Source organism: Arvicola amphibius, chromosome 8 (assembly GCF_903992535.2).
Source record: "Arvicola amphibius chromosome 8, mArvAmp1.2, whole genome shotgun sequence".
Classification (NCBI taxonomy): Eukaryota; Metazoa; Chordata; class Mammalia; order Rodentia; family Cricetidae; genus Arvicola; species Arvicola amphibius.
Window position 1 is genome coordinate 21377063 of NC_052054.1, and position 18882 is coordinate 21395944.

Below are 18882 nucleotides of genomic sequence, written 5' to 3' on the forward strand. Positions count from 1 at the left end.
TCTTTTCTCACATAATATGTCCTGATTACAGTTTCCCCTCCCTCTACTTCTCCCAGCACCTCCCCACCTCCTCTCCTAGCCCTAGCCACCCCCTTTCTGCCTCTCAGTAGGTAAAGAGCAGGCTTCTAAAATAACGAAGTAAAATATAATTAGATAAAACAAAAACTACCACATTGAAGTCAGAGAGAACAAGCACCTCGGTGGTAGAATTCTGCTCAAAAGTACCCCATTGTGCTTGCTACAGACCATCTGATGTCTTGGGAGGACCTACAGTTGTGAAATACCTTTGCTTTTCTTCTCATCCCCCCATGGGGTGACATTCTTGTAGGTTCTATGGCTAGTGCTGGCCTGTCACCATCCAGTTTTTTTTTTTTTTTTTTTTTTTTTTTTGGTTTTTCGAGACAGGGTTTCCCTGTAGTTTCTAGAGCCTGTCCTGGAACTAGCTCTTGTAGACCAGGCTGGCCACGAACTCAGAGATCCGCCTGCCTCTGCTTCCCAAGTGCTGGGATTAAAGGCGTGCACCACCACCGCCGGGCGAATGTATCCCTGTGTTCTTGCGCGATGTTTGAAACTCTTAGCTTAAATGCTGACCCCCAGCACACTCCTGAACTTCAGACGCATTGATGAATGACGGAAAGGCATTTCCTTCGCATTAATGTGACTTGCAAACAAAAAGCAAGGCCTAGGTGCAGAAGGATCTAGAATTAAGAAAAGCTCCCCCTGTGCTATTTATTATGAAGTGACTCCTTGAATAAACTGCTTTTCTACTTCAGCTGAAGAACCATTCACTACTAGTGCCAGAGATCCCCAAGGCACCACAGAGAAATGGACTGTTTACGATGATGCCAAAAATACCCAAGGACAAAACACAACTGCTAATTTCAGACCAATTTAAACCAAATAACAAAGAGAACTGAAAATAAGCCAAACTACATTTATTTTTAATTTCCCAGTGATTTTCTTGGTCAGTTCATAGCTCAAACAACAGTATTATCTATGTCCATAAGAAACACTTCCATTAGGTTTTTAACTATTAAATTCAAACACTAACTAGTAATACAGAGGGAAACAAGGAAGTTTAAGGATGTAAATCAAGGTTATATAAAAATGCACAGTTGTTTGACACATGAGTAAATAATGAAAGGTGGCCTCGTGCACCGTGTGCAAACACTGGAGTCACTGATACAAGCACACTCCTTAGAAAGGTTTACTCGTTGAAGACAGAGCTGAGGGTTGTATGTAAGCTTCTCAGTGGTCCATTTCATTATTCATAGGACTTGGGGACGCTAGCTGGGAATTCTTCTTTTCTAATGACAAAACTAACCCTGGATTTTCACTCAGTTTTCGCTGACTTCAACAAGTTAAAATTCAGACACATTTGAAGTCAGTAAGAGAATCTCAGAGCCTTTGGGTCTTCATGGAAAAACGGGAAACTAAAAATTAAGCAACAGTGACAGAATCACCGAGGACAAGGATGGTAATAAGCCACCAGTGTAAAGTAGAGCTTTTTTGCAGCCATAAGAGCTAATGGCACCATCTAAATGCACTGGACTTGCTGAGAAGTCACGGTCGGGGAGATAGGAGCTTAGAGAAACCACTTTGGGATGCTGAAGCCAGAGAAGCAGCAACAATGCTGCAATTTTAGCGTATTGGCCAATATCCCAAGCGCATCTGAAGATGCAGGGCTGCCAACACAAACCATGCCAACTCCACAAGGAGGAGAGCAGCACTCCATACAGTTGGTTTTCACAGCCCCCACCACGCAACACACCGATGTTGGCAGGAGGGAGGAGACAAAGCAACTGGTGCCAGTTTGTCCCTTTTTATCCTTGTTCTTTACCCTTGTCAATACAATTTTAAAAGGCACAAATTTAGCTTTAATTTTAAGAGGATCTGTTGTTTCCAAGATAGTAATTTGATTCTATCAGTTTATATAGATCTTGGGTTATTTCAACATCTATAAACCCATGGCAACAAGAATACCATGTAGCCAAAAGGCCAAACACAAATGAAAAGTCCCTACACTAAACCACCAGGCCACAGTGACTTGAACATGACTCCCATGAAGGAAACCTTTGGAGATCAACTTCTAATAGACTACCACGGCTTCTACTCAAAGGCCCACCCTCAAGAAAGACAACTTATGCTGTAAAGTCTACAATTTAATAAGGCAGTGAGATCGGCCCTGAATAAATGACCTATGAGATAGATCAAGCAAAGACTCCCCAGTTTATTTGTCCTCTATAAAAACTCATCCGCAGCCTCTAGACAATATACCTGATAGATTTTCTGTTTTTGTTCTCAGTAAATTCTTTTTACCTGCCCATACCTCTTGTCTTCCACACTGTACTTAACATGACAAATATACTGAAATTTGTTTCGAAAAGAACATTCAGTTTTTACTATAGTACTCTGGACGTCTCCATCCTTATGTTCGGTTGACAACAGAAACTGATGAAGTTGCTGATGTGATCGCAGAAATCATAGCTATTATTGGACTTTTTATATAAGCAAACACATAACACACAATATAGGTATTTGGAAACCTTACCTATGTTGTCAACTTTGGAAAAAAAAAACTCCACTTATTGTGTTGAGTGTTGAGCTGATATCATACAGAAATTAACATTGAGCTGGGCGGTGGTGGCGCACGCCTTTAATCCCAGCACTCGGGAGGCAGAGGCAGGTGGATCTCTGAGTTCGAGGCCAGCCTGGTCTACAAGAGCTAGTTCCAGGACAGGCTCTAGAAACTACAGGGAAACCCTGTCTCAAAAAAAAAAAAAAAAAAAAAAAAAACAAAACAAAGAAATTAACATTGAAATTAATTCTGGTCTGTAAATGTTTGCTGTTGTTCTATTTGTGAGGAGTCACAGCTGTATTAAATATGGAAGGTTTTAGCCACACAGGTTTGATTAAAGGAAGTATTTTCTAAGTAACGAAAATAAATACACACACTTGCTTAAAAACTGTACTACCAATCTGTTTGAAGTGATACTAATCTGGTAAATCATTTTCCATAGAGACACTTCCCCTATTCTTCCTTTTATTTTTAAACAAAATCTCAGTGAAAATATCAGTATGCTTTTGAAGTCCTTTGTAAGATCTGGTGCCACACAGCTATAACCTTTCATTTTCTGGAGACACAGTGATAATGCCCTAAATGCCACCTCACTTCTGAAGCCCTCTCCATCCCATTTTGGTTAAATATTGGGATGTGACTATACCTTAGGCCCTGCCAGAACTCGAAACATCTTTCATTTTAAATGCTATAACTTGAAGGGAAAAAAATCTCTTGTTGACTAGACTCTTTGGAGCCTTCCTCTTTCTTTTTTGATAAAGTGTTGCTCACCCCCAAGTTTTCATCTCTTGCCCCTTCACCAGCATTAGGTTTATTCAGTATGAGGAAAGCCTGTGACACCCACAGTACAATAACTACTTGTGAATGTCTGACTCCTTCAGCCTCCAACTATTATTGTGTAACACCGAAGCTGCGGAGCAATGACAGAGCCATAGATAACATCTTGGTCAATTAACCTCAGCTGTGCTCTGGTGGCAAGGTAGCAATCTTTACTCATCTTTGGTGACCCCGGACTGACCCCAGTAGATATTCTAAACATTTTCCATTCTACTTAGCATTGAATGCTATTCAGTGGTCACTCATGGTGAGCAATTGCACGCACTCTTATAAATCACATGCGTGCCACCTCTCTGAAGTGTAAAGACACCACTAGTGGCGCAGTCTTGATGGGAAACAATCGGAAGCTCATTAAAGGAGCTAAAAGATCAATACTAAGTGATCTCCAAATCCTACTTCTGGACACATATTCAAAGACAATAACGTCAGCTTCTCAAAGAGGTACTGTACTGGCACATCCAATGTAGCATTATGTGTGAAAACTGAGATGTGGAGTCAATTTAAATACCCCATGATACATGAATAAAGAAAATATCACAGACACAGAAACACACACACACACACACACAGACAGAGAGAGAGAGAGAGAGAGAGAGAGAGAGAGAGAGAGAGAGAGAGGTAGTGAAGAGGCGAGGGCAGGCCTGCTTTTCATGCTGCCCGGCTCCTACATAGCTAGCTTAGCCCCAGAAATAACAACACACAAACTGTATTCATTTAAACACTGCCTGGCCCATTAGTTTCAGCCTCTTACATCTTGACTAACCCATATCTAATAATCTGTGTAACACCACGAGTGGTGTCTTACCGGGAAAGATTCAGCATGTCTGACCTGGTGGCTGGCTCCATCGCATCTGACCCAGAGAGGAGAGGCACAGTGATTGCCCGAGGCATCTGCCTCACTCCCAGCATTCTGTTCTGTCTACTTCACCCACCTATGTTCTAACCTATCAGGCCAAGCAGTTTCTTTATTAATTAACCAATGAAATCATCAGATAGATAGAAGACACACCTACATCACTGAGACAGACAGAGAGAGAGAGAGAGAGAGAGAGAGAGAGAGAGAGAGAGAGAGAGAGAGAGAGAGAGAATTAGTCTTAGTAGAGAAGGAAATCCTCCTATTGGTGACAACACAGATGAACCTGAGGACATGATACTGAGTGAAACGACCCAGATGTACAAAAAGAAATATTGTGCATATTTATACATAGGTCTTATTTATATACAGAATCTAAAGAAAAAATTAGAAGTCAAATTGAGAGTGGCAGAGAGTAGCCTGGTGATTGACAAATCTGGAGAGGAGCTTGGAAGTGGAAATAATCTAAGCTGACGGTTGTAACATGAGTCAACCCCAGAGCATCATAGATGGTACTGAAGCTACAGATAACAGTGTGCTGGCCCCGGTAAGGTGGCCCTGCAGTTCCATCCCCTCCAAAGACCAAGGCTGAAGGGCTGCAAGTTCAAGGTCAACTTGGGCAACTTTGAAACCCTATCTCAAAATGAAAATGCCTTTTAAAAGATCTGGAAGAGAGCACAGAGGTAAAGTGGCTGTCTAGTATGAGTGAGACCCTATGGCTGGGCTGCCCATTATGAAAACAAAACCCAACCAAAACTAAAAATGCCATATAGATAAAATTCTAATGTGAATTTTTTGTAAAAAGACTTTTGCACTTTTTAATAACATGATTGTTGTTCTAACTCAAATTAAATTTTGTTTATTCACAGCAATGATGTTTTTAAAGAAGACTGAATAGGGGAATGTTCAATGTGGAGGTAAATGACTTGATTACTCAATGTGTTGGAAAATTTCTCTGGAAGCAACAGTGTTGAAAGGGGGGATCCTTAAGGGTGGCTATCCTAAGAGCTACATTTTAGCAGTGAAGATTCCCAATAAGAAATGTGTTGGGCTCCCTCCCGTCCTTTTCACACATGTGCTGTCTTGTCCCTCCATCTCCTACTATGAGATGATGTAAGACAGCCCTGGCCCCATGAAGTGCTTCCAGCTTGCATTTCTCCCTAAACATTAGCCGAGTGAGAGCCTGCCCGTTACATACCACGTATCCGTGGTCTGTTACAGCGACATGTAAGAGACTGAGTTTGCCTGCAGTGTCCCCTGAAGGTCCATGTATTAAAGGCAGTCTCTGGGGTGTCCTTATTGAAAGTTGGTGGAAGCTTTAGAAGGTGAGGTCTGATGGGAGGCCAAGTCATTGGCAGAGTGCCCTTGAAGGGGACTGTGGGACTCAGTCTTTAGTGGTGTGTTTACCGCATGCTCCTATCATAATGTGCTGTCTTCACCAGAGGCCCAACACCTAGAGGAGGCTACAAGGGTTCCTCTACAAGTATCAGTTGAGGTGTTTTTCTGAAAAGGTAGGCCGCACATGAATAGAGAGAGAAAGGTGACAGACATTAATGTAATGCTATCTTTTGAGCACTAGCTTTTATAGATCTGAATGAAGAAATGATTACACATTTGGAATACACAATAGCAATGGGTAGTAAGAGCTGAAAATAATTTTCCAAGAAAAAAATTCCGCTCCATTTCCTCATGTAAATATTTGGTTGTCAGTATCATAAAATACCTTCATGAATCATGATAGCTAATTCATACACCATTAGTCTTCCTACAGCTAAACACAAACATTGTCATAAATAATAAGCTGATGGGTTGCTGAAACATTTGGGAAGTACTGAGGCCTCAAAATGGGGTTTACAAATTGTATTTTCCAGTAATAAAAACATCGAGAGAAGGGTAAAATGTGACCTTGTAGGAGAAACAGATGAGCCAGGGATCTGAATAGGCCATTTTCTTAGCCATAAATGGAGATGGGTTGTGAGAACTGCAAGTACCAAGATACTTATGGAAAGGTCACATCCATTTAACACGTAGTATCACTTATAATCACTTTACTGGGAAAAATGAGCTCGTGTTTAAGCCCATTTTCTAAGACAGGCATTAAGGGAATTTAGATACTGGGTGCAAGATGGATGGACCATTAAAAAAAAAGTATACTTAAAAAGAAGACCACAGAAGGGAAAAGGAAAAGATCTAAAGAATGTAGGTGAACAAAAAGGAAAGCAGTTAAGTCATGTCATACCGCTCAATGAGGGAGTATGACTCTAAGACTCAGTTTACAAATATATCGAGGAACTTTATAAGAAGTTATAGGCTTAGTTCTGTGGTAAGTTGCTTGCCTACCATGCTCTGAGGTAGGCTGTTTGCCTAGGATGCATGGGGCTCTAGGTTTGATTCCCAGCACAAAGCAGGTACAGAGGAAGACAAACTTATAGGCCAAGTGCAGAAACTAACCTAATATAGCTGTGGATAGGATTGCTACGTAAGTTCAGGAAAGGCCAAATGATCTCCCAAAACATGGCTTGGAAAAGGCAATCACCCAGAAAATTAAAGGGCAATTGGAATCCCAGAAATGAAAGAGTCACTTGGAAAGGACAACATAACAGAAACAGTTTGGGATTACTCAGAGTGGTGGTCCTCAACCTTCCTAATGCCGTGAGCTTTTAATACAGTTCCTCGTGTTGTGGTGACTCCCAACCATGAAATTATTTTTGTTACTACTTTACAATTGTAGTTTTACTGCTGTTATGAATTGCAATGTAAATATCTGTGTTTTCCGATGGTCTTAGGTGATCCCGGTGAAAAGAGTTATCTAACTCCCCAATGTGGTCGCGACCCACGGGCTGAGAATCACTGACTTAGAGTTTTGGTTCATTTGTTTATTCCACACTGGTAGTAGGAGCTAGGAGTTCACACCCTCAGTGATTGCGAGCAGTCTTCTATTGGTTGGTGATTATTAAATGTGTATTGATTTCAAATTGTTTGGGAATGCTAAAAACTATTAGAAATAATTGTATGAATGGGAATAAAAACAGCAATTCTATATCAATACTCTAAGCTCATCCACTTACTTTGATTTTTGCTTTTAATATTAAAGCTTTATAATCGGCTCTCTGAAATTCTATCTGCTATCATGTAAATATTAACATTATCTTTCTTCCCAATCTAAATCCCTTACAAGAATCTGAATGGTGTCCTGTTGTAACCTGACTCTGCTTTCATCCAGCCTTTGCTGTACCTTGAGAGAAGAAGAGATTCACTGGACAGAAGCCAGCGAGCGGGTGAGCAAACGAGTGAGCAATACCATGCTCAGAAGATTCCCCAGCTTTATTCAATGGTCCTTCATTGTCATTTGAAAATTCTTGGTAATCTTTGAACTGGGGACCTCACCTTTTCCTTTGGGTATGTCATCTATGGACTAAGTGTGTCTTACTGTGCCTTGTTTGAGGGACAGGCTCCACTTTGGTTCTAAACCTCCCTGTCAGCCTCATGTGCACTGTGCGAAGACACAGGATGCCGCTTCTTCCTTCTGTGATGTCTGATGTTTCTCTCCCCCTATTCTTTGCATGGCTGCTGAGTCTTTGCACCTTCGTGTTCAACTCCAAGGTCGGCTTCTCAAGCACGACCTGGCTCGCCTTGTCTGAAATGGCTCCCCTCTTCACTCTGTTGCCTTATCCTGCTTTTCAAAGTCACTCACTACATCCTTAGTCACTTCATTTCTTTGTTGTTTCCTTGCTCAGTATCACACAGATCCCCTCCTCCTAGGTAGACAACAGCTGGAGCACAGGTAATCTTACCTTTTCTGGGAGAAGCTGACAAACCCTTAGAACTGATGCTAGACACCGATTCTCTCTCCTTGAACTAGCTAGAGCTAGGGTTGTTAGCCTTCTGCCCTGTTGAACTTACAGCTATAACCTCATTCAAACGGTTCATTCTCGGTTCAGATTACTCCATGCACCCACCCTGCCCTCTTTTCAAAGAACTAAACAAACATTACCTTAATTTCTTATAGCTCAAGTCTGAGTGCTTCTTACGGCCCCCACCCCCAGCATCACTTAAAAGCATATCTACCTGGATGGAACTACTCAAGAAATTCACTGTTGGTTCCAACTTAAAGCGGAAGACAAGCCTTGACCATGCCCAGACGGAGGACTCTGAATCTCTGCTCTGGCCCTGAGATGAATATGAACTCTCTTGGGAACCGTGAAGCCAGTTCTCTGAGAGGTGATTATCAGGCAAGAAGGGACCGAGCTCCCACTCTAAGCACACTTATGCTCACTTCTGTAACTGCAGACCCAGTGGTCTCAGGCATCACACTGGCTGCCCTTTGTCACCTTTCCCTTGCCTTCTGCTTAGCCTCACTTCTGAGTTCCTCTCTCCCTGTTAACACACTCAGTGACTTCTGGGCACCAAGTGTCTACACATACCATTTACACATGCATATGGAGTATCTACTAATTAGACTCTGTCCAGACCACTTCAGATAGCACCTAGCTAATTTGATAATAATGCCTGACACATAGGAAGAATTCAATATTAGTTGGTTTAGTAAATAAACTAATAACTGTAATAAATGATACTTTCTAAACACCCTTGGGAACAGTAGTTTCCTATTAATCTTAGTGTTAGGCATCAAGAATATTTCACCCACTATAATTCAACAACATTTTCTAGAAATTTCCTCACCATATATAAGAATCTCTATTTATTTTAAATAAAACACTAAGAATGGTAGAATTATATGTGCATATTTTATATGTTTTATGATCTGCTGGCCTGGCCTATTCCTGGATACCTTGTCCCTTTACGAAGACAAATTCTACCCATTCCCCAACCCCCACACCAAGGCAAGTGGATCTCCTGCCTCCTCCAGCCTGAGTGCTCTCTCTGTCCCTCTTCTGAGAAGGCAACTACTGCCTCTCTCTCCCCTCCCTCCCTTTCTCCCCACCTTCTCTCCTTCCCCTTCCCTTTCTCTTTCATAACCCACTAAATAATCTCTATACCCAAACTCTCTCTCTGCATGGCGTATTTGTCTCTCCCCAACTGTGGTCTCCCACCAGCCAAGGGAACAAGCCCAGCCAAGGCCTCAGAGGCTTCAGGGGTGGCCTCCGGTGACCCTCTGGAGCCTCTGGTGGCCCACTGCTGCCCTTTGTGGGACCGCTGCCTCATGGGACCGGCCTTCTCTATCACCATATCTTTAAAAAAAGAATAACAATATGTACATCTCCCTCTGCATAGATTTATGATTCAAAAAGTTACTTAATTCTCTAAAGAAAATACACGACTATATAAATAAACTTTGACGTGACTTTTGAAGGAACCTAAGGAATAACCCTGATAGAAAAGGAGGATGATCTCAGGACAGAGCAGCTCTAGGTCAATGAAAGCACAATAGCTGTATCCAAAGCTACAGGGGCTGTGGCAAGATGAACACATTAGCAGATGTGGCACTATCATATGGTGGCTAAGACCTCTTTTGGAATAGGACTTGGGGATCAAGTATTTTGGCCTTGAGGATACTCATATCCATTGACCTAGGGCACCACTTCCAGTCATTTACTCAATGGAGATGCAATTTATATCACACATAGAAAGTGCTGCCTTCTCAGCAATGCTTTTAAATGTTTCTACCAACACTAGGAAACCGAAGACCTAAATCTCAAAAGTGATTAGCCCAATTACAGAAATTCATTCAGTTAATACTTTGTGATGGGAAGCTATTGTCTAAGGTAAAATGGGGGACTGCTATTATCTGCAAAGTCAAATGGAAAACTCGGGATAAAAAATATATTAACAGGAAGCATGGTAGTTCATGTCTTGAATCTTGGATTTTTGAATCAGAAAGCAGACGTGGGTGGATCTTTTTATATACTGGAGCAAACCAGTCCAATACACACGGTAAGCTCTAGGCCAGCCAGAGCTGCATAGTGTTTTTTTTTTTTTTATAAAAAAATTAAGCCAAAGCAAATTTACATATTTATGCATACACAGATTTTTATAAAATTAGAACATGTAAAGAGATTAGAAGGTGTTTTGTTTAGAAAGTAAACCTATGACTGATATTTTTGATTTCTCTATTTTTTGTTTTGATAATGTTTTCTTTTAGAAATCATCCCTTAAAAGTCTAAGAGAACCATGGCTGTTTTCAGCAAGTAATTTTATTTTCAACATAGGCAAGTCGGTATCAGTTCGTTTAATTTGCTTCAAAAGAAGTTATGTCTAAAACTAAAACACCTACTTATAAAGTCAATAAATTACAACTGGGAAAACACAGAAATTTTCTTAGCTAATTCAACACACGAAGAACACATACTTCAAAGAAAAGAAAACAACAAAAAATTACGACCAGACATTCTTGAAAGAGGTTTTTTTTTTTTTTTTTTTTAAAAAAAAAAAAAAAGTCAAGTAAAAATGAAATGGATAAAACATCATCCCTGGTCAGTTGGTTCAAAGCTCTGAACTCACCGGTATACAGTATTCCACCATTGGATAATGTAATTTGTGGCCCTTTGCTGTTCTTCCCGAGAAAAAGCAACTCTGGCAGACGTCATAATTAAAATGCTTCAGGCTTCTATACCTGCAGTTAAGAAAAGAGTGGCCATCACTTCTGCTACTTAATCCAAACCAGTCACTCAATAAAGAGCACCACTGGTTCAAATCAACACTGCATTAACCACAAATAGAGAATTTTGTATCTTAGAATCAATTTAGAAGTGACGATTCATCTCTCTAATGATGGGGGGAGGAAGAACATTTTTGGAATTATTTATTTATTGAAAAGGGTCCCAGATTGTGGAAGAAGTAGAGACTTGGCTCATATGCTGTTTTATACTTTTTGATTTAAAAATTCTTTCTTTATTGCCTGCATGCAATGACATATAGCAAACAAATGCAAGTGTGTCTTAGGAGTCTCAAACATGCTTGCAAATGTTTACATATGTTGAGAAGTCAAATATCAATGTCAGAAGGTTCTGTGTGATATCTGAATGTGGACAGAAGATGACAGAGAATGTTATGATAATGAGTTGGATACATATAATTTTAATTATATTACAATTAGATTACAAGTAAGAAATAAATATAAAATTCCACCGCAAGAGCATTCAGTTTTACAATGAAATGTTTTAGGACTTTTAAAAAATAGTCATTAGTAAAAAAAAAAATACAGTAGGAAAGACCCTGTAGGTGGCTGAAGAGAGCACTAGCTGCTCTTCCAGGTGAGGACCTGGCTTTGATTCCCAGCACCCCCATGGCAGCTCACAACTGTCTCTAACTCTAGATCCAGGACTTCTGACACCTTCATACGAACATACATGAAGGCAAAACATGAATGAATATAAAATTAAAATAAATTAAACAAAAAAGAACTATCCTGGAACCAGGAACATGTTAAATAAAATCCTGATTATTACATAACCTTGAAAGAAATAATGTTTCAAGCTTCTCATAGGAAAAAAACACTGTACATTGATGTCTGCTTGCAGAACCAACACTCTTAGCTTTCTACTTCTATGAGGGCCCAAATGGAAAACATCCCCCAAATTTTCCAGTCAGGTACATTATAGCTGTATTTAGGGGAAAATATAAATGCTAAAGCTAGCAGAGTCAAAATGTAAAAATAATGTAAAGGTTATGCCAGGCTGGTATTATAAACTATTAAGTGATGAAGGGCTTTTAAAAGGACATGAAAAACCACTTGCAAGTTATCTGGAGACAATCTACTTCCACCAGCTGCATTATGGTCCTGATTTGACATATTCCTTATACTAATATCTTTTTACCTATTGGCATAGTTTGACAAATATGATTGACAGCGCTTTTGCTTAGCGGAATCTTGCTTCGTGCTAATAGTTCTTCCTTTTTCTTCACCAGTGAGACACTCTTGTACTGTCAGCACATTTTAGCAATGTACTCTGCTAAAAATACTATTTCTCAGTCTTGCTTGCTGATAGTGGTAAGCAGGGCAATCTAGGATGAAGTCTTGGGCCAGGGTTCCCATTGGGATATTAAGGGACTGACGCAGTGGGGAAGAAGAACACTCATTTTCTCTCCTTACTAAAGATGGAAGTGACATCCAGGATAGTCAATTTGCTGGTATGAGGTCACTGTGAAAATGCAAGTCATAAGGTGGAAATAAGAGGGATTATAAGGGCAGAACTGAGGATCAAGATAGGCCACACCAGACTTGGGTTGTCTATCTTTGGACTGTGTTTACATGAAAGGAAATGAGGTCTCTTATTTTTTTTTTATTTATGTGGCTGTTGAGTAGCTGTGTATAATTTTAGCTGAAACCATTCTTAGCTTGGTAAACACCCTATAGATCTAAATTTTCATTAAAATTCAATTTGGGGGGCTGGAGAGATGGCTCAGCAGTAAAGAGCATTGATTGCCCTTCTAGAGGACATGGATTCGATTCCCAGCATCCATTTAGTGGCTAACAACCATCTGTAACTCCTGCTCTGGGGTGACAACACCCTCTTCGGGCCTCCATGGGCATTTCATGCACATGGTACACATACGTGCAGGCAATATAATGCACATAAAATAAATAAATTGAGAAAAAATTAAATTCAATTTGAAAGTAATTAGTAGAAAATTCTAGCAGTTTCACAAAAGTTCAATATACAGGAGGTGCAGAGATGGCTCAATGGGCAAGAGTGCTGGCTTTTCTTCCAAAGATTCTAAATTTGGTCCCCAGCACTCATGATGGATGGCTTATAACCAACTGTAACTCCAGCTCCAGAGGATCTGACACCCTCTTCTGGCCTCCATGGCCACACTCACAAATGTGCACATACACGTATAAACACACAAACAAAAATAAATCTTACACTTGCTCACACATGTACACTTCTCCTGTCTCCACTTTACAGAAATGTTCAATGTTACTTGTATTCTTAGTGTATTACTGCATCAGGCTGACCATAACTGATAATGTTATGAGCAATAATAAAGAGCTTGGTGATTTCTGTGTAAAGACACTTACGTAGTAACTACTCCTAAGAGAAATCACAAACCCCGGGAAGAGAACATAGTATAATCTAGGAGGTCTAATGCATACTTACCCCCAAGAGGAGGTGGAAGAACCAGGATGCACAAACACTCCACCTTATGACAAACATGGAGCACAGGACCCTCATGGTCTGCTCTAGGTCATAAGCCAATGAATGACCTTGACTCAATGAGAACACTACAAGATGGACTGGGCCATGCAGTGGCTGGCTCAGCCAGGCATGAGGATCTGAGTTCAGATCCTTAAGAACCCATACAAAAAAGCTGGGCCTAGTAGCATGCATCTGTCGTCAGAGTACTGGGGACATGGAGACGGGAAGATGCCTGGAACTTCAGCTGAGCTGAATTCCAGATTCAGTGAGAGCTCTATATAAAAAATAAAATGGAGAGTCATAGAGGAAGATGAAGATACTTGACATCAACCTCTGGTCTCCATGTACAAGCACAGACATCCTGGAGTATGTATGTACATGCACACACAGAGGAAAAGGTGGGGGATGGAGGGAGAGAGAATATACTTCATCAACACTAATAATGGGCAGGTGTAAAGGAGGATTGATCACAACAAACTTATCAGAGGTAACATGGAGTTATCAGTTCATATATTTTTTTTTTTTTTTTTGGTTTTTCGAGACAGGGTTTCTCTGCAGCTTTAGAGTCTGTCCTGGAGCTAGCTCTTGTAGACCAGGCTGGTCTCGAACTCACAGAGATCCGCCTGCCTCTGCCTCCCGAGTGCTGGGATTGATCAGTTCATATTTTACACGCCCCTCCCATCTTACTAAGTTTGATCCCAAGCAACATGGAACAACCAAGAAATTTGACCAAGATGATGTGTGTACATAATCTACAATGCAATTATCCTGCATGAAAATTCCTACGGCCTCAGTAAAAAGATATTCATAAAAAAATTCTCGATTCTGGACTAAAGCATTATTAATAACTCTAAGAACAAAAATAAGTTTGCATATAGATGATGAGAACGAATGTCACTTGAGAAGGATGGACAATGCCGAGCATTACGTGTACTCAAGAGGAAAACCACCAAACAGGAAATGGAGAGGGATGAGAAGCATACCACGAGACCACACAAGGAGAACAGAAACCATGGAGATGGGGTTTCTCTTATCGCATCTCACCTGAACCCAACAATTGGACACTCTTTGCAGATGTTGCACTTGGCCTGATGCTTTGCAGTCTCTGCAGCTGCCACACGATGCAGAACCGGCAACCATACCATGGACTGAGGTTCTAAATGCATCCAGTCTATAAACTCCTTCACACTGATCTCTGGCTTGTTGTTATTCTGGGGAAGAGGCAGAGAGTAAAGAACAGCTCTTCAGTAAAGCTGCAGCAAGAGCTGCTGCTACAAATCTGCACAAGAGAAAAGTCATGTGACTCTAATTCATTGACATCACAAATAGGCTCTTCAAGGTAAGAAAATTCTAGAAACTGAAATCAAAAAATGAAGAGGGAAAAAAGGAGTAATTACCACATAAAAGAGGGAGGGGAACCATTTCTTAATGCTCATATTTTGTTTTTTATTTGTATGTTTTTAAAGTGCATACCCACAGGTACACTTTCATAGATGTTCATATGCATGCAGAGGTCAGTGGTCAACCACAGGTTCCATTCTCCAAGTACTGTCCACCTTGCTTTTGAGACAAGGTCTCTCATTAGCCTGAAGTTCATGGGTAGGTTAGAATATCTGGCCTTTAAGCCACAAGGATGCTCCTGTTTCTGCCTCTTTGATACTGGGAGTATAAGTGTGTGCCCTGTGCTACCGCACTAGACTTAAGTGGGTTATGGGGATACAATCTCAGGTCCTCATGCTTATACAGCCAGCACTTTACAATTGAGCAATGTAAATAGCCTATCAATGCTGAAATTAAAGAAAAGGAAACAAACAAACAATAAAAACAATAATAACAACACAATAACAAAAATAGACAATTCCAGGTAATCGTCAACATACATCCCTTATTTCTGTAAAACTCACTTATCTAAGACAGTAAACATATGAAGGTGAGGACTCACTGATAACCCAACAAATGGAAGGCATTTACAAATGCTGAGTAAAGGAAGTTGTTGCCGTGTCATGTCCCTGTTCTGTCACACCATCTGACCAGAGGCTGGCTGGTACAAATACACTTGATAGGCTCTCCATGGTTATCAAGATATATCTCAAGCCTTCCTCAAGTCCTAACATTTGTGCGTGAGAGCAGGGGTAAATTTCACCAAGTGCCTCTTCCAAATGTGGTTGAGGTCATTTTGTGCACTGACATATATGCATATAAATCATATATAAAAAACATGTAGTATTTTTTCTTTCTAAAATAAGAAAGAGATCCATTATAAAATGTAATAACCCATGACATTGATTCTCCTCAAAGATACAATGTGAGCATTTTTTCTCAGCAGCGATAAATCATTGGCTATGCTTTGGAAAAATATCTGTAGGCTTCTAACTTTATGCATATGGATGACATCAGTAGCATTTATAAATGTGCTTATGCACAGTAAGCATTTAAAAAAGAAACTGCAGCTCTTGCCCAGGTGAAAATTAGCAACTCAGATCACAGAAAACTTAGTACATGACTCTGTATATATGTGTATACTTTTTTAGAAAAGATGGCTATTTTGGTAATACCTTCATATTAAATTATTTTCTGGACAGAGAATATTAAGATATTTTTATTCATTCAATAAGCAAACATGTATTAAAGTCAATATAATGTACAATATATTATGAAGGGATAAACAACCATCAGATGTTTATGTTCTTCTGACATATATTGGGCAATCTGTTCTTCCACCAATGCTATGGTATAATGCTCTTGTATACTGTAAAGATTTGTCTATTGTGTATTGGTCTAATAAAATGCTGACTGGCCAGTATCCAGAGAGGAAGTGTAGTGGGGACAACCAGACTAAGAGAAATCTGGGAAGAGGAAAGGCAGAAAATCCATTACCAGCCAGACTTTTGGAAAGAAAAAAGGCAGAGAGTTAGTTACTAGCCAGACACAGAAGAGGCAAGACGAGAATGTCTTACTGAGAAGAAGCACCAAGACATGTGGCTAAATATAGAAAAAAAATATGGGTTAATTTAAGCTGTAAGAGCTAGTCAATAATAAGCCTGAGATAATAGGCCAAACAGTTTATAATTAATATAAGCTTCTGTGTGTTTCTTGGGGACTGAATGTCTGTGGGAACAGGTAGAACAGAAACTTTTGTCTACAAATGACACCCAATGTCGGGCTCAAATCCAAAACCTTGAGATTAAGAATCTCATTCTCTACTAATGGATATGATAGGATAAAAGGGTAGAATCTACTTTGAAAGAAAAAAGGAATGATATAGATATGATAACATAAAAAGGTAGTTTATTGAATCTACTTTTAGAAAGCAACTACTAGTTTTAAATGTTTTACATTGGATTGGACTTTTGTATGTTGTAAACAAATTTTTCTATTGATACAAATTTGAGATTTATTCTGTTAGAACATACTATGCATACATTTCTATTCTTGTTCAAAGTATTATACCTATACAACTCATTTAACAATGTAATTCAAATTTCTAGTCCTTGAAAAGTATTACTACCAACTGTTTAGGACAATAAGGCGATACAGGTTAATTGTTAATCATATTATAATCAAATTTGTAGTCACTTTAGATATGTTTTCAAGATAAAACAAATATATTTTAAATGAACAAGTCATCTTCAAACACTTCAGAGATCTACAGAATATGGCATTTAAGATATTTTAATAACGTATGTTCTTTTTTCTTTTCTTTTTCTTTTTTTTTTTTTGACAATGAGACATGTCTGCTCCTGGCAGTATCAATCTACTTTAGAGAAGATGATGAGCACTGAAGAAACTCCACATGGAGTTTTTTTTTTTTTTTTGTGGCAAAAGTAAGCCACTGGGCAAGAAAGTACCCTTATCTCAACTGCTGACAGTATGCTGTCCTAACAGAAGGAGGACACAAAAAAGAGTGACTGCCAAACAAGGAGGGACAGTCCTTCAAACACCCTGCTTTGCAATGTTTGTCATAGCCAGAACCTGGAAACATCCTAAATGCCTCTTGAACAAAAAAAAAAATGGATAAGGAAAATGTGGTGCATTTACACAATGGAGTACTACACAGCAGAAAAAAATAATGACATCTTGAAATTTCCAGGCAAATGGATGGAGCTAGAAAACATCATATTGAGTGAGGTAACCCAGAACCATAAAGCCAATTATCGTATGTACTCACTCATAAGTGGTTTTTAAATATAAAGCAAAGAAAACCATCCTACAAATCACAATCCCAAGGAACCTAGACAACAATAAGGACAGTAAGAAAGACATATATGGATCTAATTACATGGTAAATAATAAAAGACAAGATCTTCTGAGTAAATTGGAAGCATGGGGACCATGGGAGAGTGCTTTTAGGAGAGGGGAGAGGCAGGAAAGGGAGCTTATAAAAAAAGAAAAATATCTCTGCTTCATAGAAAAGTCTGTTAAATATTCTAGGCCTATAGGCCGAAGAAGGATGCCGCAACATTACAAAGGAATTTTGGGTGACTGTTCAGGCAGCCAGCTGTTTATGCCATTTCTCACAATGATTGGAAACCACTTGCTTGCACTTCCTGCTTACTCAGTTAATATTATTTACTTCTTGGGTCTCTGAGGTAGTTGAAGATTAGATAGTTATAGTTTTCATTGTATGCGAGACTCAGAAAAGAATTTCCCTAAAGCAATGTGAAGTATATAAGGTTGAGAGATATCAAAAGAAAGTTTTGGATGGTAATGCAAGTTATGATAGAAAGTAAATTAGGCACAAGACTTTAGACTTACCAAGATAGGATAGATACGGAGTATTTGCTCCAAATTTGTCAAATGCAAATGGACCAAGCTTTGCTGATATATTTATTGTCTGTATATATTGTATATAGTTACTGAGAACAAGGGGATGAGTGACAATAAATGAGGACAGAGCCAGGGGTATTAGAATTCAGACATCACACTTCATTTTATACTTTCTGAAAAAGATGCAGATCTATCCAGGCTTTACTATTCGTTGAATCAAATATGCCCTAAGAAAGAAAATATCAGCTAAAAAGAACAGGTACCCCAAATCTCCACTATTTGATTCTAGCCCAATGAACTTATTTGCTTTTTGGAAAGATTTTTAAGTCCCTTTCTCAAAACATCCCACACACCCTTGATGCTCATGCTTACCTGCTGGAAGCAGCTTCGAACACTGGGCTCAATGTTACTGCCCCCAAAGGCTGCTACTTCCCCCAGCTGCCGAGGGATCTGGATGGCATCATGAAGAAGCAAGCCAAGCTGCCGCTGGTCACACATCTCTGTTGGCCCTGCCACCTCCTTAAAGAGACCTACAAAGAGGGAGAACAAGACATTACCATCTACCTACTCAAAGTGTGGCCTTACTTAGAGCATATCTTTGATGATATGGATTGAACTATGTAAACTTGAAAACAAAAAAAATGTGAAGGGACATGATTCAGATGAGATTATTGGTAAGTTTGAAATCCCTTAATCTGCTATCTGCAATCAGAACTATAAGTGTCATATGTCTATGAATAACCTGA

The 18882-nt window shown here is 39.6% G+C and overlaps 1 protein-coding gene across 7 annotated transcripts in view; it reads right to left on the minus strand.

Annotated features, from left to right (window-relative positions):
- Window positions 1-18882, minus strand: part of Utrn (utrophin) — a 498374-nt gene that overhangs the window by 34649 nt on the left and 444843 nt on the right. For all 7 annotated transcript variants that reach the window (XM_038338349.1, XM_038338350.1, XM_038338351.1 and 4 more), the window contains 3 exons: window positions 18509-18666; window positions 14414-14580; window positions 10731-10842 (listed from right to left, as the gene is read on the minus strand). In XM_038338349.1, the coding sequence (XP_038194277.1) occupies window positions 10731-10842; window positions 14414-14580; window positions 18509-18666 (437 nt within the window). The remainder of the gene's footprint in view (window positions 1-10730; window positions 10843-14413; window positions 14581-18508; window positions 18667-18882) is intronic.